The sequence below is a fragment of the Prionailurus viverrinus genome, chromosome A1, assembly GCF_022837055.1.
Source record: "Prionailurus viverrinus isolate Anna chromosome A1, UM_Priviv_1.0, whole genome shotgun sequence".
Taxonomy (NCBI): Eukaryota; Metazoa; Chordata; class Mammalia; order Carnivora; family Felidae; genus Prionailurus; species Prionailurus viverrinus.
Window position 1 is genome coordinate 12,237,104 of NC_062561.1, and position 23,481 is coordinate 12,260,584.

A 23,481-nucleotide genomic window follows, 5' to 3' on the forward strand; every position below is an offset into this window, starting at 1 on the left:
GCTGTCCTAATTCCTTTAAAGTACAGTGACAGCAAGGGGAGAAGTCTGAGCGATGAGAGAATACTCAGGTTTTGTACACGTCAGCGGAATGGATCACAGAGGACATCATACGCTGCTACGTTTTGTGGCAATAAGAACCGAATCCTTAGTAACACTTTTTTTGCATTCCCAGGCTTAGCACCCTAATTCCACAGATCAGGAATATTCAGGCATACTGTCACTGAAAACATTAATTGCTTTCTTTTTTATTTCTTAAAGTTTGGAATGTCTAGAAAATGCAAAACTTCGCCGCACTTAGAAGACTGCTTCAAGAATGCAAAGGACATTTATCATCCTCTGGCAACTGCTCCAAACTTCATCAAAGCGCATGAGAAGAAAGCACGTACTGTCGAAAGAGAAATTCAAGGTGTCAGATGAACGATTACTAAAGTGAGGTCCATCCTCAGCCTGGTTACATTCTCGACTTCTCTAGTTCTGGAAGGAGGCCCAGGACGGTGCCACGGGGCTGTGCTCCACGGGAGTTCTCAGAATCCAAGTGCCCGGAGGGTGAATTGTGAAGTATGACTCACAAACATTTATCCTCCTGTGAGTTGGTATTATTCCGCCTGAGAATTCCTGTTATTTTCTTAGCAGCAGAGGACTATTGATTGGAATCTATCAAGAATAGAGCAGATAGGTGTTTGTGGGTAAATTACGAGCATCCCGAGTCTTGCTGGCTTCATCTCTGGGTGAGTACCGACGTGCATGTACAAACACATCCCAGCAATGTTTTCCTCGTATTGTTCCGTTTCCAAGTTTCTTTCTAGTTTCAGCAAATATTGTTATTTTAATTATTTTAGACATGTCTGGAGCTCTCCAGCTGCGGGCTCTCAGCTGCTTGTTCTGACTTAGATCTCACAGGATGTCCAGAGGGCAGTCAGGTATTTATTTGTTCTGCCTCAAATTCTGACAATAACCTTCCCGTCCCACCCTTATCTTCCAGGGATGTGGGAAATATCTGTGGGATCTGTGGATTTTTGTTGGAAGCACAGAAGGAAATTTCTTTCCTAAACTTAATAAGGAAAAGGTGGTCTGAACTCAGACCAGATTCCAGATGTAGTAGCTCAGGATGGCAGAAGGGAAAGGCAGAAAGAAACCCCTGTCTTCAAGCTTAGCCCTACGCTGATGAAAAAACTAGCCTTGGAGCCACCCTACTTCCTGACTTCTTGTTACAGGAGCTCCTGAATTTCCTATTGGGTGCGCCATTTTGGGACTGTCTTCTTCTGTTCCTTGCAGTGGAAAATTCCCAGGACACAGTGACTAGAAGATTCTTCTGATGGTGTAGAGACCCTGAGAATAAGGAGAAGTCCACCTACCTTCATTAAGCAACCATGGCGGCTGGTGTGAGTGACTGGCAATAATCATTTCTTTGAAAAGTTTTCAAAGGAGTGATGAAATTTGCACTTCTGGTGAAAAAAAAAATTTTTTTTTTTTCCCCGAGTGAAAACAGAGAACCGAAGAAACCATGTTAAAGCTGTCGCTTCTAAGGGCAGCCTTGTCATCACTGTGGATGGGAGGCTGCCCCAGATCCCTCAGCTTCATTATGAGGAAGACCCAAAGAGTGTGAAATGTCTTTCATTTGCCTCTGCGCCTGTCACTGCTGGTAGTCACACAGGGTCCCATGCTTGGTTTCATTCTCTGCTGTCACCGTCTTGAAATTCTTAATAAGTTATGAACAAAGAAGCTCAAGTTTTCATTTCGCACGAGGCCTTGCAGGCTCCACAGCAGGTCCCGTTCTCGTGTGCCGCTAAAGCACGGCTCCAACACCCTCTCCAAGACGGGAAGACTAGCGGTCAGCAATGCAGAGTTCATTTCGCAAGCATCTTGCATGTGATCTCTCCTTTCACAAGTAAAAGGGTGAGTGGCGAGCGTTCCCTTGGTCCAGTTTTACTTTCCTCTCTTTTGTCTTCCACCTAAAATCCCAGCTTTGAAAAAGCAGACTCAAAGTATAACCTAGAGAGGCCCCAGAGCATCATTTATGTCATCTGAGGTAGACAGCAGGACCATGATGAACAGGCAGCGCGTACAGGGCACCTGCACTGAGTAGGAAGTGTCTTCCCAGAATAATTGGGCTTCTAAAACTTACTGTTCCATTAGAATGAGAGGTCGGCATGAGTGCTGCATTAGAATTCAAATTTCATCTAAATAACATTAAATCTCCTACTTGGCATCCTTTTTATGCTAATCCATTCAATACTTAATGATGTTTATCAGGACTTCCATTTCCTCTTCTTCAGAAATGTGCTCAGCTAATGAAGAAAGGTTGGTTTTATGCAGAAAGAGAAAGGTTCCTAAGTACAGGGTGTGGGGGTGCGGGGGGGGGGGGGGGAAGGGAGGAGGGGCGGGTTCTGATTCTGAGCACTGCAGGCTTTGCCTCTCCTCTCCCTGCGGTGGCTTCACATTCATCAGGATGGGCACAACCTGTGCTTCTGTGCGCCACTGATTTAGGGCAGAAATAAAAGCTCAGCCAACAAAGCAAGGCTCCTCTCACACACTGCTATGTCTGAATACAAATGGTTCATAATTGAAGGCTGAACTTCCTTATTTCATCTACGGCCAGCTGCAAGGGTGAAAATGGATACACTGTGTTTCATCGTCTATAAACTGTTCTGCACTTGGGAGTGTAGGAGGGGAAATGTTGGCAATGTTTCAGGGCCCCAGGGGGCTGCACTCAACTGTTGGTGATGAATGCTTATGTTTGAGGTGAATGCTTAGCATGAGGAAAAGGGGTCTAGCTCATGGTAGGAAGCCTCCTTCCCCGGGGTCCAGGGCAAAGCCTTGGGAGAGTCTTGGATGGTGGTTCAAGGGAACCATGTGAAGGGAGGCAGCACAGAAGCCAGTTAGAGAAAGGATGTTCTGGATGCTCTGGTTTCCTATGACGCAGGGGCTGAGATCTCCAGATCCTGTGCAGACCTAAAACTTTTCGGTTCTAATGAGGTGCTACTGGTGAAGAAGGAACAGTCTAGAGTGATGCATGTTCCTTCCCTCTTACTCGTGTCCCCTCTTTCTTTACTGATTCATTCACTTTTATGTGCTTTTGTTTGCTCTTAGAGTCTCTAGAATAGTCTTCCTTTTAAGCCTGGTTTTAATTTTCCATGTGTTTGTCTGGTTTTCCCTTGTGCCCTTGTTATTGCCACCTTCCTTCTTCACCGGGACCAGAGTGGGGGCGGGGGTGTCTCTGTGTGCTTTCCACACTCTGTGATGGTGAAGGGGAGGGACTTACAAGGTGGGGAGCCCTGCAGGTGTGGAGGGCATCATGAAGTCCTAACTGGCTCTGGGGAAAGTCCCGTTGACATTTTATGGATTCTTACTTTTGACTGATACAAGAGAGGGTTGCCTCATTCATTTTGGTTACATTTATAATCGGTATTTATGTCCTCGAAATCAGTCTTTTGCCCACAATGGTTTGCCAGCACACTGTTTTCTCAGTAAGGCATTCTTCCAGATTTCAAACACAGTTAGAGGCTTGATATGGAGACCGGGAATAAGCCAGTGAGCCAGGATTGAGGAGATTTTGGTGCCCACCATCCTTCTCTCGATTTGTATGACTTTTCCTTCAGATAGGAGACTAGACCAAGTAACAGTGGTCTTACTGATGCCATCCATGATTCAGAATCTACAGGGGTCCTGAGTGGTTTCCAGTCTACACTAAAGGAGTGAGTAGAACAGTGGTAGTGTAATTCATTTACTCCCATCCAACTTTGTTCAAGAAAGAATTCAAGGTGACCTATAATGATCTCTAAAATGTATAAGATACAATTAAATTAAAGATAAAAGATAAGAAAATTTGAGCAAAAGGAAAATAAAGATGAAAAGGGCAGCCAGAAATGAGGTGGACATACAAAATTCATGCCAAATATTTACATATATTTACTACAGGCAGAATACACATTTGGCTCCGATCATTCTAGCAGCTAATATAGAGAGGAAAAAATACCCAGTTGTTTTTAATATTAAAAAAGCTAAACAAACAGAGTCATCATCCAAAAGAAACACAATGCTTTCAGGTGTTGGGGCCAGAAAAAGATTCTTCCATTATCACAGAAAGGCTATCACCTCATGTAATAACCAACATCATCAACAAACAAAGGGTATGATGCACAAAGGGTATGATGCATTCATCAATGAGTTGTTTAGGGCTATTTCTCAGAGTGTCCCTTGATGCTGGAGATGGCATCACTCTAGATCCACTGGGACAAGCAATTCTAACAGGTGACAGCAGAGTGGAGTTTTTAAAAACCTGGACTCTGGAGTTGGCTTTTCAAGCGAGTGTTGGCTCCACCATTGCCACCTGGGGACAACCCCACCCAGGGTGGATATGGCATTAAATGAGGCAGTGAATGTAAAACACTCAGTATGATGCCGAGAACATGCTGGGCATCAAGAAATGTTACTATTATTGAGCCAATTGCATAGATGGATTGCATTTGCTTTAGGCATTCCTGAACAAACACTGTTTTCCCTTGATAGAGCTTTTGCTGAGAAGCATTCACTGGCCATGCATTAGAATGTCTAGAACAAAGTATTTTTTGTTCTTGGGAATAGCCAGAGCCAAAAACTCTAAGGAAATTAGCCAAGAGGAGGGACGCATCTCGTAAACCCTTAGGAAAACTGAGAAGCTTGGAAAAACAGGTGTCTGAAAAAAAGGTTACCCTCCACAAAACACAATCTTGGGTTTTGTGATATTCATAGATGATCCACCTTTGATTGGTGTGCAGTTTTGGTAAAAGCTCTAAAATTAAAAAAAATAATAATAATGCTTAAGTAACTGGATTCATTGGTTTGCTCTATTCAGATGTTATTCACAAGTCAGTTAATGCTGGGGTATCTGCTGAGCACCACAGTTATAGAAAAGTGGTCTGTTCCCTTCTTTCTGAGAAATAACAGGGAAGCTACTAAAGCCATTTCTCAAAACACAAGAGTCCTCACCATGACAGTAACAGCAGCCACTCCTGCCCTCCACTATGCCATCGAAATAAGTGGAAGAAATGTGTACTTGTATATTCTCTAAATTAGGAATGGGGAGGCAAAAAGGGGATCATGCATCATATGAAGAAGTTACTCCTATTCTATTAGCTCCATTGAAAAGTGGTATCTGATTCATCAAGAGACCATCCTGATTCTGACTGTGATCTCAGTTTTGGGGTAGATACAAGCATAAGTAGCCAGGATCTGTGAGTTCATGTAGCTCAGCTCATTCTTATTCACTGAGGCCAAGGCCAAGGGTAAATCATTAAAAGGTGCAAATAATCTTAGGTGGGCATGGATTATTCACATGGTATTAAAGGGTATGATGCACAAAAGCCACTGTAGAAGACTTACCTGAAAATATCCCCACTACTCCAGGGTGTAATTTATCAAGTGGGAATATGGCTCTTTTGGGGGGCAGGATATTTAAGAAACTAATGGGTATTAGTTTGGAGGAGCAATGGGTTGGCCTAGTAACTTACAGACTGGAATGCACTCTGGGTCCAATCATAGGCCACCATTATGGTGGTTCCCAAACAGTCCTGGAGACAGAAATCGATCTCTGAATATTTTATTTAGCATTTTAATCAACTCTACAGGATGAGGGGATATTTGACTTAGCTGACATCATTTTCAACATTTACTTGCACATTTAAAAACATATAAATTAATTCATCTTTGGTTTAAGTTTTCCTGGTCATGGTGCTGAAAGAATGATGAAAAGGGATGAAACCATGCTGTGAAAACAGTGGCGGCAGTGGGCCAATAATTAAAAGGAAATGCAGTGTAAAGCATAACTCCCAGTTTCTGGGGAATGTAAATTTGCCAGCACAGGTAGAAGCTATTAACATGAATTTTCACTCAGGACCTCATTCAAGTTGCCAGTGAGGAAATACCTTCAAATAGCTTGATAAGGATGTAACCTGGTCAAATTCAACGCTGACATATAAAGATCACAGTGCCTTTTCTTTTTGGTGAGGCACGTCTTATCTGATACTGGAGGGATCGGACTTGGTCCGGCATTCCATAAATGCACGCCTGTGTTTGGGATGTCCAACCATACCTGATCGAGGCAGTTGCTACGCAGGTATCTGAGTGCTTGCTGAATACTCTGAGGCAGGGGCTGTCCCGTTCTCTGCACGTGAACTATGAGGGGAACACCAAAGACAGTCTTGTCTTTGTAATCAGGAACTTTCATCCTCTTCATGAACTTTGGAACTGACCTAGAATTCACAGAAACCAGGTCATGCGAGCCTCTTGGGGCAGCCTGTGGGGAGAGGCTGTGAAAGCAAGCAAGAGGGAAGCCAAGCTTTTGTTGGAACAACCAACAGACACAGGGGGAATTCAACATCTCTCCCTTAATGAATCACATTACATGGAAATACTGTGTGTGCCCCTTGCCTATGTTAGATGTCTAACTATTAAACAGCATGATTCATGTTAGCGGGATGGATTTATGGCTCTGTTTTCAAGTCAAGTGGACAACCTTCCAGTTTAATTGTGAATGACATTTACTGTCCCCAGTAAGACAGAAGAAATTTAAAAACTACGAGAAGAAGAAATTTAGTTGGGTTTGGAGGAGAAAGGAGGGGAGAGATGATGAAGCACTTCTTGGCTACGTTCTTACTTTTCTAGAACCGGTCGAACTTTTTAAAGGAAATTTTAATACAAGCATATATTGATTTGACTCTGCAATTTATAACTTCCTAAAATATTTTTATAAAGGCACTTTCGATTCTTCTCTATACATAATATATAACATAAGACGATTAATGACATATTTTATATTTTTTCAAATCCATCAACTCATCTAAAATAGGGACTCACTTAAGGTTTCAATACACGCTTTTGTCAATTCCTTACTATAAAGGTTTACTGCATATTCTTGTTCTTATTTGCCAGTGTGGTAAACGCAGAAATGTAGTTGAAGAATCAAATGCTCTTTGAATGAATCAACGCTCTAAGTGTTGAGCTCTGCCCTGCTCCAGAAGGTACGAGTGACAGCTGTTTCTTTGCAAGCTGCCAGAATTATTTTATGGCCAGTTTATTTTTAATTCCTCTGTTCACTATTAATCACCCTTTGCTGGTCTTTGTTTCCTTCTTGGAGCCTGACTGCTTTCCCTGGAAACTAACAAGAGAGCTACAGATAAAGCAATGCTTCCTGCAGGCGACATCACGTCCCCGCTGCGGCAGCACAGAAGGCAGACAGTAAGGCAGAGCTCCGGCATGATTTCCAGGAGATCGGAACGAATGGCTTCTTCAGAAATCAGAACTTAAATACTGAAGCTTTGGCAACTGTGTACTTAGCTCTCGAACAAACGATCCCCTCCTAAGTGACCACACTACGCACCACGTCCAGCCGTGTTTATTGGACAGGGAGTACTTCTCCATGATGGCTGTGAGGCGAAGCAGTGAGAAACGCTGGAGCAGGTTCAGCTGGCCGGCTGTCTGGTTGCTGATGTGGGGTGCCGTGGACGGCTGAGGCTGGTGCGAGAGCTGGAAACTATTCCATCGGAGTCGCCTTTACCGGAAAGACCGTCAGAGAAGCCAGTCACAAAGTGGATATGTCATTGGAAAACACAGGATGTTACTAACTTTTAAGTAGCTAATCAAAATAGTTTTCGAGCCAAGAAAATCACAAAGCAAATGGAACAGGAGGCGCCAATGTACAGAATGAACATAAGAAAGTTTTTTTTGTTTTCAAGTCTGATAATGGAAAAGGTCATTCTCTGTTTTGTTGGGAGGTTTTAAATAAGTGACATAATACATTTTATTTGTTTGTTTATTCCTAAATTTGCTCCCAAAGTGTTGAAAGCAGCTGAGACGGTGTATGTGTAAGTGTGTGTGGAGAGAGAGAGAGATGCAGACAGAGAGCTCGAGACAGAAAGTGAGATGTGGAATGTTCCGGAACTGTAGAACATTTTACACTGCCGTCCTGTCTGCATTCTAACTCTCCTTTGCTGTTGAGATGGAACCTGAAGGTGGCAGGCACAGATGAAGACGCACTCCTGAAGTGACAACACATTAGGGAACCACAAGACACATGTCTGTCTCAACAAGAGCCCAGCGGCAGGTACAGTATTACTATTTCTACTGCTTTAAGCTCTTCCGGGTCCATTTTTCAAGGGTGCTTCTGAAATGCTCTTTGTAAAACAGCTTTAATGTACCCTGTAATGGGCATTTTTTAAAGCCAAAATAAACTTGTGAAGTATGCACCCTTGCGTCTCAGAAATTTCTCATAGGATTAAAAAAAAAAAAGTTTAAAATTTGAGGTGGAGCTGTTTAATTAATACTGCAGCAAGGACACGGGAAGTACCTGGGGCTCCCTTACCAGTGATCCCTAATGGTGCCTAGCATAATGCTTTCAATGTATACTCACAATATATACATATATATATTTTTTAGTAAAACTGAGATCGAATTAAAGGATAAACAGAGAAATGAATGTGAGTTGACACGGATTCAATCCCCATAATATTTGTCACAAAAGATATACTTGTGTTCGAATAGCCTAATCCTGTGTATCACCTCAAACAGGGTCAGGCATTTAGTATGTGCTCTTTAAACGTTTCTTAAATAAAGACACCATAATTATTACGAGATGGATTGAAAATCATGCCACCAACCTGTTTGGCCTGGTCAGAGAGGCCCCTACACCAGAATCCCTCCTTTCCCTGACCCCAGTGGCCTCCGACTCATTAAGAGATGCTCTGTCCACATCGCTGGGTGTTGTCCGACCTTCAGAGACTGAGTTGCCTTCGAAATCTAAGGTGATCTGATTAGGCGATGGAAAGGGGCATAATCCAGATTCTCCAACCAGTGCGTCGTGTGTTTGCAGCTCAGGCAAGACGTTCTTTGACCAGTCATCCACTACCTCCTGGAGCCCATTGACGTGGTGCAAGATGTCATCTAAATGAGGGAAGAGGTCATCTTTCTCCAAGTCCAAAAGGTCTCCCGTGCTGGCGTACAAATGGGAGCCCGGGACGTTGTCGTAGATACTGACTCTACTTGCTCTGTGGCAGGACGCCATGAGTCTGGGCTCCCCGGCACCAGGGCCCTGCTGTCTGCCCAGGGAGATGCTACCGGTCCTCCAGTTAACCCCATTGCTACCGTCTGTGGGCGAGAGGCTCTCAATAGAGAGTGCCTTGGGGAACGTTCCTGGTTTGTGATCCTTGGGAATATGTACTACCAAGTTCTCCTGGGAATGGAACTCGTGTGCGTGGTTCTGGTCGCCTGTGTCCCGCAGTGCCGTCCCGGCCAGCACATCCAGGTCTTCCAAGTACATGCCCCCGCGCTTGTTGGCCTCCTGGCTTTTCCGTTCCTTGGGGCCGGGCGTGCTCACCCCGCTACCGCTGTTTAACGACTGGCTGCTTTCCCCGCTCCATTTGCCGGAGCTCAGGAGCCCTCTGGTGCAGGCAGCGGGGGGCGAGCTCTGGAGATCCCCGTTCGGGATGGGGACGCACTGCATGGCCTTGAAGGCCTCTGGCTCCTGTTGCAGCACGGGCCCGCTGATCACCAAGCCCCCGGTCCGCCCCGGCCCCTTGTGCCTTCCGTGCACTCCCTTCCCTCGGAGTGTCTCCATACGTTTCAAAAATGATTTGGCTCTGGTCCTGGTGGCTTTCTCATTCTTTGGGTGGAGGGGGTAGCTGAGAACGTCTTTGGGGGACTGTGGGAGGCTGCCGCTGACGAACGTGGCGTCCAGCATGACTGGGCTGTCGGGGCAGGACTGGCCGGGGCAGTCGAACGGCTCGCGGCCCGCGCTGTGGCTGCCCGGCTGGCCGCGACCGTCACTCCCTCCGCTGCTCTCACTGTGAATGGAGCAGACCTCGGGCTCGCTCAGGTCTGTGAGGACACTTTCACTGCTGGTGGTGTTCCTCATCCTAATGTCTCCCGATGACCCATTCCTGTCTCCTCCGGGGAACAGTGTGTGCAGGTCGTCCACGCGAGACCACCGGCGGCTGGTTCTTTGGAAAGTCCATTTGTTGCTGATGCAGAGATCTTCCTCATCTGAGTCGTCACCCTGAAAAACATTACAGATGATGCTCGCTTCCAGGAAGCATGGATGCAGTGGGAAACCGGGTGAGCACAGAGGCACGGTACTCCCCCTCTTTTCCCTTCCTTCCACGCGTGCCCTCTGGCTGTCCCACGGTCCTTCCACCATCTTTCATTGTCCCCCACACCCTCCTCCTCCCTTGTGCCTACAGGATCTCTTCTCAACCTGCTGAGCTTTCTTCCTTTTAATTTTCATAGAGGTTCTGAGTCCTTCCTTCCTCTCTGAGAAGTTTTCCTTGACTGATTACGAAGAGGTGTAATTACCATCTGACTAGACATCTAAATATAAAACACCTGCAGCTCTCTTTTTCAGAAACTTAATCCTGCCATCAAAGGCACCGACTTCTTTCCTGAAACCTCTTCACTGAGCCCCAGGACCATAGTTCCAGCTTCCCTCCTCTTTTTTTTTTAATTTTTAAAAATGTTTTTATTTTTGAGAGAGAGAGAGAAAGGGGGGGGGAGAGTGGGGGAGGGCAGAGAGAGAGGGAGACACAGAATCTGAAGCAGGGTCCAGGCTCTGAGCTGTAGGCACACAGTGTGATGCGGGGCTCTAACCCGTGAGCCGTTAGATCATGACCTGAGCCGAAGTCGGACGCTTAACCGACTGAGCCATCCAGGCGCCCCTCCAGCCTCCCTCTTCTGAACCTCAGAGTCAATCTATCTCCCAAGTAACACTCCTTACCTTAGTCTCCCAAATCTGATTCTTACCATGTATTCCCTGCGCAAATTAATGCCAAAATTATCCACTGAATTCCTCTAAGTAGAAACTTGGGCGCCATTACAGAGATCACTAGTTGAGGAGAGTCCAATCCAGCCGGCTCTGCTTGGCCAGCCTGCTTGTTTTTGATCAACTCTGAATCTAAATGCCTTTTCGCAGGACATGCATTGCCGGGCAGCTGAGCCCCCAGTGCTCTGCCCTGACTCACACTCTGCACCTCACACACTTCTTTTTCCTGTCTGGGTGCTGCCTGAGTAGAAACCCCCTGAGAGATGAGAGTCTGGGCTCCTTGAGGCCAGAGATGTCCTCGTTTACCTTTGCCAACCCTTGTGGCCCAGGACAGACCCGGACCTAGGGCAAAAAATAATAATTTTCCTCCAAGATGAGTGGATTCATCAGCTTCTTCCCCCTCCTCATCCTGCATGTTACCAAGACCCAACTCTGAAGTGACTTTCAAATCCGTTCCCTCCTTCACATCTTCCCTCTCATTCCCTTTGTGTAGGCCCTTGGCACCTCTGTCTGGGTCCGTTACAGTAAAAGCCTGGCTAGAATCCTTGTCTCCAGCGTCTTTCCCATCTAAACAGCTTTCCACAGTGTAATCCAAATATGATCATGTAATTTTCCAGCTTCAAAGCCTTCAGCTTCCCTTGGCCTTCCTAGAAGTCTTTAGCATGGCCATTCAAAGCCCTTTCAACCGGCCTGCAGTGTCCTGTTCTTGCCTCACTTTAGTTGTGCCTCCCAGTTTCCCCACTCCCTGGCCCATTCTCTTCGAAGCCTTCCCTCACTGCTCCAAGGCAATGACTACTTCCCGCCCAGAGCTCCTACAGCATTTGGGTTAGATCTGTGTTGTAGCACTTACTCTAATGATAACTTGAGCTCATGCTGCTCGAATCCACTCTCAGTTGTTAGAGGTAAGCTCATCAAGAGAAGGGCTTGTGTTTCTGTGTCTTAATCACATTTATAACCTCTCCAACGTCAAGCACATAGTAACTGCTCAATACTGTTTTGTTATTTGAATTACATTTATTTTACTTTGACATCTGGTTCTAAGACCTGGTTCCAAATTCTAGTAGTACCAGTTAAGAGTTTAGGTGATTGCTTGCAAATTGCTTCTTCTCTCCAAAGTTTCCATCAACTCATGAAATGGTACTAAAAACAGGTTCTGCCTCATGGGTTCGCTGAGGGAGCTAAATGAAATAATGCATTTAGTAGGCCCTCATTAGAGGAGTATTTGTTATTTTCCAGTGTTGGCTAAATTGCTTATCTACTTATTGTCTATCTAAGAAGATTGCTTACCTATCTTTTTACATATCTAATGTCTACTTTAACCCCCCTTAACTTTGCGATATATTCTCCTTTCAAGAAAAAGTAAATAGATGCTCAGGCAATAAATATTGCCATCTCCCTATTCTCACTTATTTCTTGAAAATCTAGATTCACATGGGCTGGACTAACTGACAAATTTGAACATTCACGTACAGCGGTTACATGCACATATAGTGGAAGGTGGAAGAAAGTAAAAACTGAGGTACTAGTGGAGAATTCCATTGCATTGGGATCACAGTGGGAAATTAGCTTTGAGTTTAAAAAAAGTCATATAAAGCTTTGGCAAAAGAGTTTAAAAAGATGTACACATAGGAAAAAAGGAAAGGGTCTTGGGTGATGAATCAAAGTTATACTTTCTTTATAGCATTTTAGAGTTCTCTTTTTCTGTGATTGATACACAGTAAGACATGACATTTGAGAGCCACTTATGTATCAGGCACCATAAAGGTTGAAGGGTGAGCTCACTGGATTTTCAGATCACATTTCAGGAAGCTAGTGAAAAGAAGCTGATATTAAGTTAGCATTCTGAAAAAGCCCTTTCAGCAAATACGTTTTGAGAAGGCAAAGAAAGGATATATTTTTAAAGAAAATGTATATATTTTAAATAGAAACTACGATATTTAGTGTGGGCTCCAATGATGTCTCTCAAGTTAGCCCAAACTCGGTTACTGATGCTGGAAAACCACATACGAGTTGGATAAGGATTCCTTTATTTTGGTCAAGAAAAGATGCCAAGCTGGGCACTGTGGACTGGCAATGGAAAGCTTGCCCCCGTCTGCTAGACTCTAAGGGTTTATTATACTAGCTTTGGGCAACAGGAAGGTATTTACAATCCAACCAAGGCATGTGAAAAAGTGGTAAACTCCTGGAAAACACGGCCAGCAGTTCAGGGAAATTCTGCAGTATTTAGATCTTTTGAACCCAAACAAACAAATGAAAACCAAAGCAAAAAAAAACCCAAACAAACAAAACAAAGACAAAAGAAAAAAAAATACCCATTCTCCTTTAGCATCCTGTGCATGTGATTATCATAGTATGTCCCAAAGGGCAGTGACATGATTCTGTCTGGTTTTTCCACCAGGGCAGAATCTTTCAACCTATTGATAGTGACATACAATAAGAAACTTTCCATCACAACTTAAGGCACACACATGTTACAATAAACAAACATACAAACGAATAAATAACCAAGCTCATGATATAAATATTATCCTTGTTTTTACTCATATTTTATAATCTAGTTTAGTCTATTTTTCTTAATATTGTCTGTTACCCACCAAAATTGTTTCACAGCTCACCAACGTGTCGTGACTGACAATATGAAAAACACACTGTACTAGAGTTTAAGTTGTTTTTTTTTTTCCTAAACACTCAGGGCCCAGCAGACTTAACGTGCATACAGCCGACTCTCCAGTAATTGTGGAAGTGTACTGATTAAGAGATATTGAGATCTCCTCTGTTTGATAATTTTTTTGAGGCTTAAAAACAAATAGCTTGATTATTTAGGAATGCAAAATGGAAATCTCTAGGAGTCAGATGTATTTATGAGAAAAAGACACACCAGACAAACCTTAATCTCCCATCTCAATGGTTTAGTATACCATGGAAATCCAGACACAGAGTGTCTGGATTTCAGCAAAAGAACTGACAAGAGATTCTCATGATATCGTTGTGACCAAGATGGCTAACCATGTTGGATGCTATAGAGAGTTCTTTTGGTAACTGGTTGAGTAGTTCACACCAAAGAGTGTGGTCAAAAGGCTGAATGCAACTACAGGAGAGCTCTCTGGAGGATGCCTCCAAGTTATGTCAATTTTAAGAATAACTTGAATGAGCCAGGAGAACTCATGTTAGGTAATTCACTAAGTAATGTTGACCAAGGTACCCTTTTTGAGAGTCAACTATCTCAGTTGTAAATGGGAATAATAGTAATATAAATCCAGCATGATTTGTCAACACAGCCAAAGGAGATTATATGTGAAAATGACACGTAAACCTTAAAGTACAATGTAAAGCTACTTATTGTTGTTAGAGACTGGTGATATCGGGACGTATAAAGACCTTAACAGAACTGAATGGTGGCCTCTTAATGAGATAAAATTTCATGAAGTAAAAATAAATTAAACAAACAAACAAACAAACAAAAAACCCCAAGTCACTCACCATAGACAGTTTGAGAAACTGTTCAAGATTGAGCAGAGGTCAGAAAACTTTCTGTAAAGGGTCAGATAGTAAATATTATAGGTTTCTGGGCCATGCGATCCCTGTCATACCTGGCCAACTCTGCTATTAGAGCCAGAAGAATGAGTGTTCTAATGCAAGTTTCACTTTGTTTGAAAAAACAGGAACAGTGGTTTGCAGACCCCCAGTCTAGAAGATTTAGAGCTGATGGGCTGCTGTGTGAAAAGTGAGCCCTCGGTGCTTCTGCAGAGAAAAGAGCTAGAATCCAATGGGCGAGAGTTTACATCAAATCCGCTTTCGGCTTACTGTGTGGAAGACTTCCAGTAATTAGAAAGAAAATAAATTGCCCTGCAGTGCAGCAAACTCATCGTGGCTAGATGCTCACAGGCGGAGGCTGAGTGGGCTATGAGCAGGGCTCTCAGAAGTAAATCCTGTGGTGGATGAGAGGCTGGAGGAGATGATGGAACATCCCTTCCAACTCAAAGATCTAATGGTTCTAGGATATGCACCTGCAATTATCTTCAATTTGAGATTGTAATACTCTCCAGTCAAGCGAATGCTGGAATACGACGTAATTTTTTTCTCTTTTGACTCTGCTGTTTGGAGCTAGTGGGAAGCGTCTAATTTGGAGGGAGAGACTGGGGTGTGTGTGAAAAGCAGAGGGGGTGGAGGGGAGAGGAGACGGGGCCCCTGGACAACAGCTGCAGCTCCTTTGAAATGCTGATAGCATCCAGGCCCCGAGATGCTGGCTGCAAGGTGGCAATTAGTCATGGTTTCTGAGTTGCTTTCCACCTTTGGTCATGATTCAGAGAGCTTTATTAAAACTATAACTTTAACCAGAACCATTTGAAGCCAGCCTTTCTCTCTCGGGAAATCGTAGGGAAGAGCCTTGTGAGCATATATGTCCGTCTCTTTCCTCATTTAACAGACAGCCTACTGGAGTCTTTGGTCTCAACTTTAACTTTGAACGAAAGTCATACCACATAAACACTAACCAATGGGGAGTTTGAAGGTCATCGTGAAGCAAGTGTGAATTTTGTAGGTAATGATGAAGAAGAAACACTTTTTCTGAGAACAAGTAGCTCTGTGTGTGCCTTGGAGTTTTTAATTTAGATGAAATGCTGATATTTTGGCTTTTCCGAAAAATGGGAACATTCTGAGTTGAAATTATATATTCCTCAGAGACAAATGCCAAACAGACATTGCAAAAGAAAGGTGTTTTTTTTCTTTTTAATTTTTTTATTTTAATGGCATTTGGCCAGATCTTTACACTGGAAACAGGAGCCCACACAGGTCGACAGCTGCAAGAGGCAGCTAATCCACGGTTACGTAGAAATTTAGAAGTGTATCTTCCATTCAGGTTAACGGGAGCTGAGTGGTGGAGTCCACCTGTTCAGAAGCTGGAATGTACCATTTGCAGGGCTGCAGGGGAAGGAGCCTGAAGCCGGAGGCAGGGGAGCTGCTGGTGTCCTCAGGGTCTCCAGAAATGCCTCCCGCCTGGGTTTTAGTAAGTGTCTCAGTGAGGTGTGTGGCCGAGACTGAGAATACTCTTCTCTACTTGACTCTCACAGAGACAGGGAAGGTTACCTTGAATCTCTGATAAATCACTTTTCTCTCCCACAAAGAGAAAATCTTGCGCTACTATCTTGAGAGGGGGAGGCAGGTGTGATTTCATTTTTCCTGGGGCTTTACAAGTAGCCATTTGTTGTCCAAGAAAGGTGTGTGCCCAAGTAAGTATGAATGAGGCTTCACCATCCTCATCTGTTTGCATACTTGTTTTTCTTTCTTGGGTGAACCCATCAAACTCTTCAGAATTAAAAAAAAAAAAATCCAATGAGAAGGAAATGCAAAGCAGAGCAAGGACATTCACTGTGAGAGACCCAGAAATGCATTTCTACAAGGACATTAAATAAATCATGGACTTCTGTGCAGATGGCAAGAAACATCCCTCTTCTAAAAACAACAATAAAAATACATTATAATTGTATGTATTGCAGAGGAAACTCTTCCAGGCCTCAGGCCAAGTGCCAGAAGTCCCCTCAGACTCCAGTACATTTCTGAATTTTTTTGTTTTTTTTTTTTTAATTTAATGTTTATTTATTTTTGGGAGAGAGAGACAGAGCATGAGCGGTGGAGGGGCAGAGACAGAGAGGAAGACATAGTATCCGAAGCAGGCTCCGAGCTGTCAGCACAGAGCCCGATGTGATGCGGGGCTCCAACCCTCGAACTGTGAGAACATGAGCTGAGCCAAAGTCTGACGCTTAACTGACTGAACCACACAGGTTCCCCCTTTGTGTTATTTTTTTAAAGTTTTTTTTTAATGTTTATTTATTTATTTTGAGGGACAGAGAGAGAGAGAGAGAGAGAGAGAGAGAGAGAGAGACCAGGAGAGGGGCAGAGAGAGGGAGAGAAAGAATCCCTAGCACTTGCAGTGCAGAGCTTGACTCGGGGCTCGAACTCATGAACTGCGAGACCATGACCTGAGCCAACATCAAGAGTCAGATGCTTGACTAACTGGGCCAGCCAGGGGCCCCTGTGAATTCTTTGAAAGGCAAGGAGGGGCATTTTGGTGCCAGAGTATCTGGGGTCAAACCTTGCTATTTCTGAGTGACTTTGAGCAAGTTACTCCCTGTGCATCCATGACACGGGGAGGGATAGCGCCTGGCACAGAGCATGCTCTGTGTGGGTGTTTGCTGCCCACACAAACTGCTAGGTGAGCACATGTAGCCCTTTCATTGATCCCAAAGGGAGAAAGAACCACTGGGGCTATGGACAGTTAGGCAATTTGGGGATGATATTCTACAGAATGAATCATGTCTGGGCCTCTGCAGATGAGAGATAAGGATTATATTTTTATTTCTTAGATTGCCTAAAATGGGGACATACCTAGAGGAAATGCTGCTGGTTGTCTTTTTCTTCCAACTGAACAAATTCCGAAGTTGACTGCAGTGTCACATGGTGCTTCTTCTCAAGTTTCACTTTCTACGTTTGATCATTTGACCTAGTCCTAGCTTGTATTTATGTATGTATTTATATTTTTTTGGTGCAGTAAAATAAAGGGTGAGCCTATGACTTGTGGAAGGGGCAGATCACAGGAATGCACACCCCCACACGGTCTCCTGCATAACTGCTTAGACCACAGCCCCAGATGCTGGTCATTATTGAGATTCACAAGGTGGTGAAGACCACATGTTGAAATTATTTATTTGAGAAGTCAGGCCATGTCTTCTCAATTTACTGAGTGCAAAGCCGTATTTTATTTCAGTGCATGCATTTGTGAGGCCTCTAGCTGAGCAGGGGCTGTAAGGGTAAGGGCCGCTACATCCAACGTGAGGAATAAATTAAGAATGTCAGAATACTGAAGTGACCGATTTACAGAGGAACTTTTGTGAAGGTAACACACAACCAGCCTAACAAATGTTATTCCAGCCGATCTCACATGTGGGTTTTTGAAAAGCTGGTGATAGGGTGAGAATCTGATCACTCCACTTGGCTGAAAACAAATCATGTCATTAGTTTTTGTCTTTTGTAATACACTGCAGCTACACAGATCTGTCTAGGAAGCCGTATGGATCAGCCATGCTTTAGACACATAGGCGTGGCTGTGTTAGGTTAATAAGAACCATGTGTTACGACCAAAACAACATCTGATGCTCACGCTTCAGATCGTGTGTATGCTTTTCAAGGGGTCTATTCAGCCAGACAGCTGTTGGGACGTTTATTTCCACATTTTTAATTTGTCTTTGGCCTAGACAAATTTCTAATATTTTAATATTTCTCTGGATATTGTTTTTCACCATTTTACCTCATTAGCTTAAATCTTTGGTTTCTAACTCAAACCCCAAACTGTTTTTAAGGTGAGGTCAACCAAAATTCATTTGCTTTTTTTTTTTTTTTCCTTTGGGTGCTATTTTAGAATAGAAATTCAAATTCAAGTTATTTTTTAAAGATCAGGTTACTCAAGAGTGACTTAAAATCCATTGGATTTAATGATTTCTCTGGGTAGACCAGGATAAAGAGCACTTTCTTTCGACTCAAAGATGTTTTCTCTGCTTCTTCAAAATATACTGTGGCTTGACTTGTTACATATTGGAGATGTGAAATGAAAAAAGTAGTCAACGATCTTAATTTTGAATTTCCCAAGAGGATCAATTCACTGAGGGATAGGGAGGGTTTTCAGCGACAGTGGTTATTAGGAGCCTTGATTTTGGAGTCAGGCATGCCTGAGTTTGAAACTCTGTTCTCCCGCTAGCTTAAAGATCATGAGCAAATGACAACCTGTTCAAGTTTTATTTCCTTTGTCTAGAAAACAGAGATCCTACCTCAATGGATTCAATGAGATCACGTATGGCAAGCACATAACATAGCTCCTCGAAAACAGTAAGTGCTCAATAAAGTACAGCTTTATTTCAGAACTGAAGTGTCCAGTCTCATTCCTACAGAGGGAATAGCACATGCTAGTCCTAGAACACGGAGGGAGCATAGTGACTCTTAAAACTGAACGAAATTCCTTGTGAGCAGAGAGAAGTGTAAGTGGGAGGGATGGTATACAGGAGGCAGGCCCCGCATCTTGTTGCCACACTCCACACGACCCCTCACTGATTATGAAATGAACCTGCCTGCGGATGAGCACATTTTCCAGGGTACTTGGAAATAAAATGCTATGGAACAGGATGAAGCAAAAGACATTTGGCACGGGCCCACGGGTTCTTTTCTGCATTCGCTTAATCTACGCATCACTGTGGAGTACTTGAGACTGATGGGGAGTGGATACTTACGACTAAAGAAACTTCGAAAAGATGACCACAGAGAAGGCATTTTATGTCTTTCAGCAAAACTCTTTGATCAAATTGAAAACAAAGTGAAATGGTGAAACAAATGGAACTCAGCCTGGATTTATAATGGGACTTATTTATGATGGTTATGATGAGCTGGGATATTTGGAAAACATAGATGGTCAGGCATTTCAGAATTTTGCTTGGGTTCCTGTTGTTTTTAATCCATAAATGCAAACTTCTTTTGTTAACATAAACCATGATCTTAGTAAGGTGTAGACACCTACCTTTTTCCTTTGGAAGTTCACATCAAGTTTCATTGAGGCACACTTGTTCAATGTATGCAGTCGTCTGAAAAGAAAGAAAAAGGTGGTGATTGCTACCACTAATAAGCCTAAATTTTCTTTTCAGATTGATTCTCATTTATTGCCAATGAAGTTGAAAGTGCAGAAATGAAAAGTTATGTCCCAACAAAGTACTGTACCCACTCAAGTTATGCTATGCAAAGGGTCCCGTTGGCTTTCCAGCCTACCAGTCCCTACCCATCCCCTAATCTAAACCCAGTCTTTTCCTGGCTTCCCTCTCCTTTCCTGGAATGCATGAACAGTCATCTTAGCCCTGCTTTCACCAGCCCCTCCATTCATTTGCCACCTCGATCATGCTAGTCCCCAAATTCAGATCAACTTAACCATCTGTCCTCTCCCCTACTCTTGGGCTATTGGGTATAAAGGGCAAGATAACTCAGTGCTGAATTATATATGTGGTAGACTAAATTGTGTCCCCACCCAAACTCGTATGCTGAAACCCTAACGCCCAATGTTATTGTATGTGGAGTAAGAAGTAATTGAGGTTAAATGAGGTCACGGGAAAGAGCTCTGATCCAACAGAATTGGTTCCTTACAAGGGGAGACACCAGAGAGCTCGCGCTCTCTCAATCTGCCATGTGAGAACATAGTGAGAAGGTGGCTGTCTGCTAGTCAGAAAGAGAGTGCTTACCAGGGACCAAGCCCTGCTGGCACCTTGATCTTGGACTTTCCAGCCTCCAGAACTGTGCGAAAATAAATGTCTGTTGTTTAAGACACTCAGTCTGTGGTATTTTGTTATGGCAGACCGGGCTGACGAATAAATACATTTTGATTTTCATCCTCAGCTGGGCTCTGAAAATTGCTACTCAGCATTCCTTTCATTTTTTTGTCTGGTTGGCTCCCAATCTCAGATCATGAAAAATATCCCAGTCCCACAACAGAGAACTTAGCCACTGCTGCCAATGAGAAAATATAGCTGAACATAAGCTATCAGACATAAATTCTTTTAATAATCCTTTCCTTCATCATAAAAAAAATGATGTTCCTCTTCTTTTTCAAAGCTAACCCTTTCATCTTGTTTTTTATTTCAACATCCACCACTTCTTCTGGGACCTTGATACCTCACTTATTCCCTCACCTCAGCAAATTCTCTCGACTGCTTTCTTCTCTTTAAGCTTATCCCTGTCTTGAACAAATTGACTAACCAATTAGTTAGCTACCTAAATCACCATAATCACACAAACAATTTTCCCCTCAATCCTAATCTTCCCATCAAGCAACTGTACTAACCTACCCCAATATTCCCTTTCTTACACTACTCAACTGCCCGAGAACAGTCTCAATATTCATTCACTCTTCAATCCATTACAATGTAATTTCCTGAAATGCTCTTGCAAATACCTTTACTAGTTTACTTTATCTGATTACGCTTTAAAAATCATAGTTATTGAATGCATATGGTTTGAAGAGTCACACATTACCCCTCCTGTCCTTTTTCATTTATGCCTCTTTGGGGGCAACTCTTTCGCCTGTTTCTTTTGTTGGCATTTACCTCTAACAACATGTTTATGCTGTTACTTCTTGATTTTTCAGTACAAATCATTATTTATAGACTTTATTCTCTGCATGATGATTTATTTTTTTTTTACTACCTGTCCCCATCCCTCGCCTACCCCACATTCGTACACTGTATCTTTTATAATTATAGTTATGTCATAATTTCAGTTTTTGGATAAATCAGTATTCAGTGTTTATTATATTTATTATTGACCATGTAAATGCTGTTCACATGTATATCACACTCTGATTATTTTGTCTTCCATTCTCAACTTTTCATTATCCTAGGAGTTAATAAGCATCTTGTTTATTTGTTTCCTTAGTTTTCAATGTATTTATCCCTAAATTCAAACTCAAATACTTCCTCAGCTATCTAACTCCCTAAGTGTGTTACTCTAGTAATCTAATTTCCTTGGTGACGTCTCTCTCAGAGCCTTCTTACCTGTTCTAGTTGGGGGTTTGCTGCCCTTGTTTTTAGTTCATTTTATTTTACTATCATGGGCTGATCAGATTTCTCAGCACTCAGATTCTCAGATTTTTCTTGAGTGTGTTTTCTAATATGCTGAGGCTGAGCTACAAAAGAGGCCTGAGAACCTCAATATTTAGAACATAAATATCACTGTCACTGAAGTTCCCATTTTCACTTGAGTGTCTCACCTTCAACTATGTCTAGTGTTCCCCCAGCCTAGGGAACTTCTGTTGTAGCCTCTCCAGGCAATCAACTTCTAGTTTTGGGCTGATGGTGGGGAAGAAAAGTCACCTAGATATAAACTAGGGGAGTAAATCCAGGGCTCTATCTACTTTAAAACAGAATTTCAAACAACCGTCTTCTTTTTAGCCTCCCTTAAATGTCAATCCCCATTTTTGAGCTTTTTAGGATTATTGTAGTACAGACTGAATTTATGACTTACTTCACTGACCACTTAGCTTTTATTTCTTGGGCTTGCCAAGTTTTCTACTACATCATTTCTGTTTTTCTGCTTTGAAAATTTTATAGTTGTGGTGTCTCTCTTTGTATGGACATCTGCTTTTGTAAAGGAATGCCTCTCTAAATCAGTGGGAATTTAGATAGCAAGAAAATTCAGGGGTTCAATCTCCTATCTTTGATGACTCCTTTTGTATTCTGACTGCTCTCGCTTTAAATTTTCAGCTCAATGAGTTTTGGCAATTTTAACTACCCTCAAACAAGGTAAAGAACATTTTTGCACATAGGAACGTTCTCTTGCGCTCCTTTACCATCAATTCTCTCCTCACCACCACATCCCCTCCTACCGCCCTCAGGGTCATCTTCTTTCTGATTTCTATCACTCATAGACTGATTTTGCCAATCCTTGGTTATAATATAAATGGAATCATATGGTATGTAGTTTTGTGTGTCTGGCTTTTTTTTTTCACTCAACACAATATTTTTGAGATTGATCCATTTTACGGAGTATAGCAGTAATCATTCCTTTTAATGGCAGAGTAGTTTTCCATGGTATAAAGACATACAATTGGTTTATCTACTCTTTTGCTGGTGGATATTTAGGCTATTTCCAGTTTTGACCAATGCTTTTTGATCACCAAATTCCATATTTTCTTTTTAGCAAAGACCTGTTTGTAGTAATGGGCAATAATCCCCACTCTCCATTCCTTGAAACTTTTCTCTTTGGCATTTAAGATTATGAGTTCCTATCTCCTTCCTGTCACCAAGTAGTACCTGCCCCTTAACTATTAATATTTTTTAGGATTCAGACTATAGTCATTGCTCTTTTTATTCTGCATGAATATACTGAAATATATTATCCCATCTTTTTTTTTTTTTTTTAAATTTTTTCAACGTTTATTTATTTTTGGGACAGAGAGAGACAGAGCATGAACAGGGGAGGGGCAGAGAGAGAGGGAGACACAGAATTGGAAACAGGCTCCAGGCTCTGAGCCCTCAGCCCAGAGCCCGACGCGGGGCTCGAACTCACGGACCACGAGATCGTGACCTGGCTGAAGTCGGACGCTTAACCGACTGCGCCACCCAGGCGCCCCTATCCCATCTTAAAATAGACTCTGATGATGTCCAATCTTCTTTCTCTAACCCAGATACCTCCCTTGAGCCCCAGAGTTACGTTTCTAACTACTCATTAATCTCACCCATTTGTGGGGTTCTGCTGACCCTTCAAACTCAACTTTCAAAACTGAGCTCATTGTATTCTCTTCCAAACTTGTTTCTGATACTTACTGTCTTATCTTGATTAAGAGCATCACCAAGTAGGCCAGCCAAATGGAGTCATCTTGACACTTTTCTTCTTTAAGGTCTGTATTCATTTGATTACCAAGTCCCGTCAATTACATCTCTGGTATTTTTGAAATCTTGCCTCTTCTTTGGCCCTATTTTGGTGCCTTCTCATCTTTTACCTAAGTCAGGCAATAGCCTCTTAATTGGTTTCACTACCAATTCAAATGCTTTACGTTAAAACCAGTTCTATTTCTCAACTTTTTCTCATGTCACTCATTTATTTAAAAATATCTGATGACTCCCCTTATTTTCAGCCATCTCCAGTTTACCCACTGACTACACATTCATTAG

At 42.8% G+C, this 23,481-nt stretch overlaps 1 protein-coding gene across 8 annotated transcripts in view; it reads right to left on the bottom strand.

Moving 5' to 3' along the window:
* Positions 1 to 23,481, bottom strand: part of STARD13 (StAR related lipid transfer domain containing 13) — a 540,351-nt gene that overhangs the window by 16,177 nt on the left and 500,693 nt on the right. For 6 of the 8 annotated variants that reach the window (XM_047852656.1, XM_047852644.1, XM_047852650.1 and 3 more), the window contains 4 exons: positions 19,347 to 19,410; positions 8,634 to 10,027; positions 7,358 to 7,528; positions 6,071 to 6,287 (listed from right to left, as the gene is read on the bottom strand). In XM_047852656.1, the coding sequence (XP_047708612.1) occupies positions 6,071 to 6,287; positions 7,358 to 7,528; positions 8,634 to 10,027; positions 19,347 to 19,410 (1,846 nt within the window). The remainder of the gene's footprint in view (positions 1 to 6,070; positions 6,288 to 7,357; positions 7,529 to 8,633; positions 10,028 to 19,346; positions 19,411 to 23,481) is intronic. The other 2 variants (XM_047852670.1, XM_047852637.1) reach the window with 1 other exon arrangement.